The sequence below is a fragment of the Tasmannia lanceolata genome, unplaced genomic scaffold (genome assembly GCF_043159265.1).
Source record: "Tasmannia lanceolata isolate RefF3 unplaced genomic scaffold, GAP_Taslan_0.1 ptg000020l, whole genome shotgun sequence".
In the NCBI taxonomy this organism is placed as follows: Eukaryota; Viridiplantae; Streptophyta; class Magnoliopsida; order Canellales; family Winteraceae; genus Tasmannia; species Tasmannia lanceolata.
In genome coordinates, this window is record NW_027518697.1 from 25,853,593 (window position 1) to 25,858,209 (window position 4,617).

The window sequence follows — 4,617 nt, forward strand, 5'->3', positions numbered from 1 at the left end:
TCTAAACAAATCCTCTCCGTAAAAAATTTTAAAGTATGGACCATAATCATCCAAAAAACGTTAAACTAGAATAATGATCCAAAACAAACACATGAAGGAAATTTTTGACTTGAAAATTCTGATTTCAGAAAAACAGTCCACTTTGACAGACCTCCACTCTTTCGACAATAAATTTTTGTAGAAAACTCTGATTGATGATCATTTTTTTGGAAACAAGACTCAAAAATCTTTTCATTGATATATGATATGCCACTTTTTGATTAAAATAACATTTTTGTAAAACACGAAATAAGACATAAATTTTGGACTGGATTTTCAACACAACACAACCTAAGCTCTGATACCACTTGTTGGTCTTAATTAGATGGATCGATTAAGCAGTGTTTGTATCATAAGAGCAATGTAAGGGAGCTTGCGAGATACAGGGCCAAAGGGCCCGTGTAGAGCTCCACCAAAATACAAACATAAATAAAAGGACTTTTATATATAAAAAACAGCTTACAATAGACTTGGTATTATTTGGTATTATTTTGCCTTTCTCCTTAGAATCTCTACACTTCTTCTCCCACCCGTGAAGCTTGTCTCTAAGCTTATAATCTCTACAAAAATCACTTCATACTTATATACCCAAGACACACCTAAAATAGCAAATACATTAAACACATTCGTGTGGTCCCCATGAGCTCTTTAGGAATCCTAAGCAACATCATAGGAAACTCCCATTGACTCTTCGATACTCTAGCCTAGATATTAAGGACTGTAAAGAACACAAAAGACTTACATTTTCCACACATAATAACTACTCTAGAAGACTACAAAGACTTTCCACAAAATCATTCACATTGACTTTGATTTACAATTTCCAACAACAGTGTTGATGGAACGCCTTAGATTTGGGCCCTTGAACCCGTCTCATACCAGGCAAGGTCCTACCCAACAGGTCACCTCTTCATGTTCTACAAGATCAGTGGTCTTGGTTTCACATAAGGGCACATTTGGCTAACGTGAGCCTCCAAGTGGTGAGAGAAGGGTTGGGCAGGTGAAATGGCTAAACATCAGGAAACAAAATACAGGAAACTAACATCTCTAAGTGGTGAAAAGGGTATAAAAATCGGGAAACAAAAAACTCAACTCAAAATCCAATTGATTGTTTCCCGGTCACTTCATCCTCATCTCCACTTGGAGACACCAATTTATCATGGAAAAAACAATCATGGTAGCCAAACCAAATGTGCCCTAAATGTCCACAGTTCCCCCCTTTTGTAGGACCCAAATATTGTCTTTTACCATTGATCCTAAAAGTCAGTGTGTAATCGTTCTCAGTCTGTTTTTTGTGGGCATAACTGCGACAGTGCAAGAGGCAGCTGATCCCATACAGCAATAATGCGAGTAAAGGAAGCGGTAATAATGGGGCATCCTCTCAATCAGTGTTTAAAACCTCCTTGACTCGGCAAGGAACTCGCCCGAGTCGACTCCTTTTTACATCGGCTTGCTCCACATCCGCATACCGCGTTTTGCCCTACAGAGTCAATAAACTCCTTTGACTCTCCCGAGTTATCACCTTGTCAACCATGTCAACCGCGTTCTTGGCCACGTCCGTTCCGAGTCGACAAGGATTTTTCTTGGCCGCATTCCGCGTCAAATCCGTGTTTTCAAACACTGCTCTCGATAACCGGAAAGGGTGAAAAAGGTTAGGTTTTGGGTTTCCAAAAGCTAGGACCCGGGTTTACATTTTTTGTTCTAAGGGTAGTAATGCACTCAGACTATCATTAAATGCACCCCTGGTCACCCCACTCGAGATTTCACTTTATATTAGATACCTGAACTGACCCAAATACAGGCCCACAACCCTCCATGTGATGTACCCAACCTCCTTTTCGTCTTTATAGCTCTGATCTTTGCATGGAGGCATCTTTTTTATCATTATATTTTGCTTTTTCTGTCTTTTCTGGCACGGTCTTTACACGAATTATTGCAGGGAGAGCTATTGTTGTTGTTTAGTTAAGAGTCTTCCTTCGAGCTAGGGCTGCAACTTGAGCCGGGTTTTACCCGACCCGCATCGACCCGACCCGAAAATAGCCTGGGTCGGGTTGATGTTTCTTGGGTCTTGGGTCGAGCCGGGTTTAGAAACACAAAGCCCGCATGAATCTCGGGTCGAGCCGGGTTTGAAGGGGCCCGACCCGACCCGACCCGAGATACTTAAGCTTTATAATATGTAAAAGCCAAAAACAGGACTCTTTCCAAACCAGGGCCTCTTTCCATCTTCGTTTTATCTTTTCCCACTTTGGTACTAGGGTTTCATTGTTTCAAGAGAAGTAGAGAATCAAGGATGGAGCCTCACACGATCGAGCCTTGTTTCTTATCTCTTTTCTCTCAATGATTTTGATTTCTTCACCATTGATCTACTGTCTTTGATTTCATTTCTATCTTTGATAGATCGATCTACAAGTGCTAAGGATGCCATGATGTGGGCACTCTCACATGTGATTAACAAGGGAGATCTCCTTACTCTTCTTCACATCATTCCACCTCACAAATCTCAAAGAAACCCCCTCTCCTCTGACTCTTCACCTCACCTTGCCAACTCTCTTGGATCTCTTTGCAAGGCCTTCAAACCAGAGGTAATGTAAACAGAATGGAAAACACAAGGGGATACTGGATTTTTTTCTTTTTTTTGGGCCATCTTCTACTTTCTTACTAGATTCTCTTTTTGTTCAAAAAAAAATGCCCACATTTTCAGATGGGTTTTTGTATTCTCATTTTGTGTTCTGGTTTAAGGACTAGTAAGAACCACATTTCTAATCAATTTCTCCTAGATCTCTTGTCTTGAATGGTTTTCCTTCTTATCACATCAAAAAATTGATAAGTTCATTGACCCTTTACTATTATTCTATTCCCATTTTGATAACTTTGTTTACTTCCTGTGTGGGTTTTTTAATCCATCAGGTGGAAGTTGAAGCTCTGGTTATCCAAGGACCCACATTAACCACTGTCATCAGCCAAGTCAAGAAACTTGAAGCTTCTGTTTTGGTCTTGGGTCAGAAGAAGCCTTCTCTAATCAATTGGTAAAAGCATTTGTTTCACTTTTCATTATAATTAGATCTTGATCTGTGGCTTCTCTGTCCATCCACCCATAAATAGAAGGGAAAGATTGTAGTTTTTGGGTTACTTATCTGAGATCTTATTGAAGCATTTTAGATCAAATGTTGTTGAGATTTTCTTGTTGTTTTGCAGTTTCTTCAAGAGCAGCAATGAGGATTTCGTGGAGCAATGCATCAATAATGCAGAATGTCTGACATTGGGTGTTAGAAAACAGAGCAGGGGCATTGGTGGATACCTCATCAGCACTAGATGGCAGAAGAACTTCTGGCTCCTTGCTTAGTAGACGGTATAACATTTGACAAAAGACCCACATTTCAGCATGCAACCTTTGTACAAAAAGTTTAGATCTTTGCTCAGAAAAATTGAATCAAGAGTTGATATCTTGGTTACTATGTCATCTCTCAAATCCAATTCCTAACATAGTTTCTTATTCAGTATTAAATTATGATGTTGGCATGCTATGTGAAAATTCTGATAAATATCTACCAATCAAAATGTCATGGCAAAGAACCTTTCAACTAATCAAATGGAAGGAAATAGAAAGCAATCCTCAGCTCAAATGCTTTCCCTATATTAGAAGAGCAGTTCCATTACATTAGCTCACTCTTTACAACAATTAAAACCATATTATTGTGCCTTTAAACCTTAATCATCTAATTTAACATTTACAAGCAGGAGCATCTCCATCCGTTTTCGAGGGGTTCCTGGCAGTTTCTGAGAGAGATTGTGTCTCACGTATCCGTAGATAGTACAGCCGAGGAGTGTCACTCCACATCCGAAAGCATTTAAAATCGGAATTGGGTTTCTAAAAATCAGCCATGATACTATGACAGCGAGTGAGTCAAGACATCTAGTATGTTTAATTTCATTGCATAGCCTGCAATTTCGTTCATTTTTTGTTTTTTATGGTCATCTTCTTTGTGTCATTGAAGAATAGACTCATTATTAATCTCTTATCTTTGCCCAACTTTCCATAACTCATTGTTGATTTTTCCTCAATGTGAGCCCGTAAAAGAAATATTTCATGTTTAATTTTTAAGTTCTTTTGGTGAAAATGATTGCTTGCCCATTCTAGAAAGGAAGTTGCCTTGCCAAACAAGAGTTTTCCTTAAAAAATTGCGTCAACGTGAAAAAACCCGACCCGACCCGACCCGACCCGAGATTTATCATGGGTAGGGCCGGGTTTGGGTCTCGTGGGTTTTCCGGAAAAAAACCCGACCCGACCCGACCCGAGATATTTCTCGGGTTGGGTTGGGTTCTTCAAAACCCGACCCGCCCGACCCGAGTTGCAGCCCTACTTCGAGCCCAGTTGTCCCTTGCGCTTCTTTTTACTATTTTCTGCTCTATTTAAACTTATATTGGTTTCTATGGGGGCTCTTTAGTCTTTATCTGAGCAAACAAAGCATTTACTACCGAATGGAATAGGGACCCTTTTATCACAAGCCATCATTATTCACCCATTTCTATCAGTACTGACGTTAGTTTCTAGAGGTATCTACTGCAGTGGCAATACCG

At 39.8% G+C, this 4,617-nt stretch overlaps 1 protein-coding gene across 1 annotated transcript; it reads left to right on the forward strand.

Annotated features, from left to right (window-relative positions):
- Positions 1 to 2,058: 2,058 nt before the first annotated feature.
- LOC143854436 (uncharacterized) lies at positions 2,059 to 4,134 on the forward strand. Its single transcript, XM_077364416.1, has 3 exons — positions 2,059 to 2,621; positions 2,947 to 3,065; positions 3,235 to 4,134. The coding sequence occupies exons 1-3, from the start codon at positions 2,463 to 2,465 to the stop codon at positions 3,380 to 3,382; spliced, it is 426 nt and encodes a 141-aa protein (XP_077220531.1). The 5' UTR covers positions 2,059 to 2,462; the 3' UTR covers positions 3,383 to 4,134.
- Positions 4,135 to 4,617: the final 483 nt, after the last annotated feature.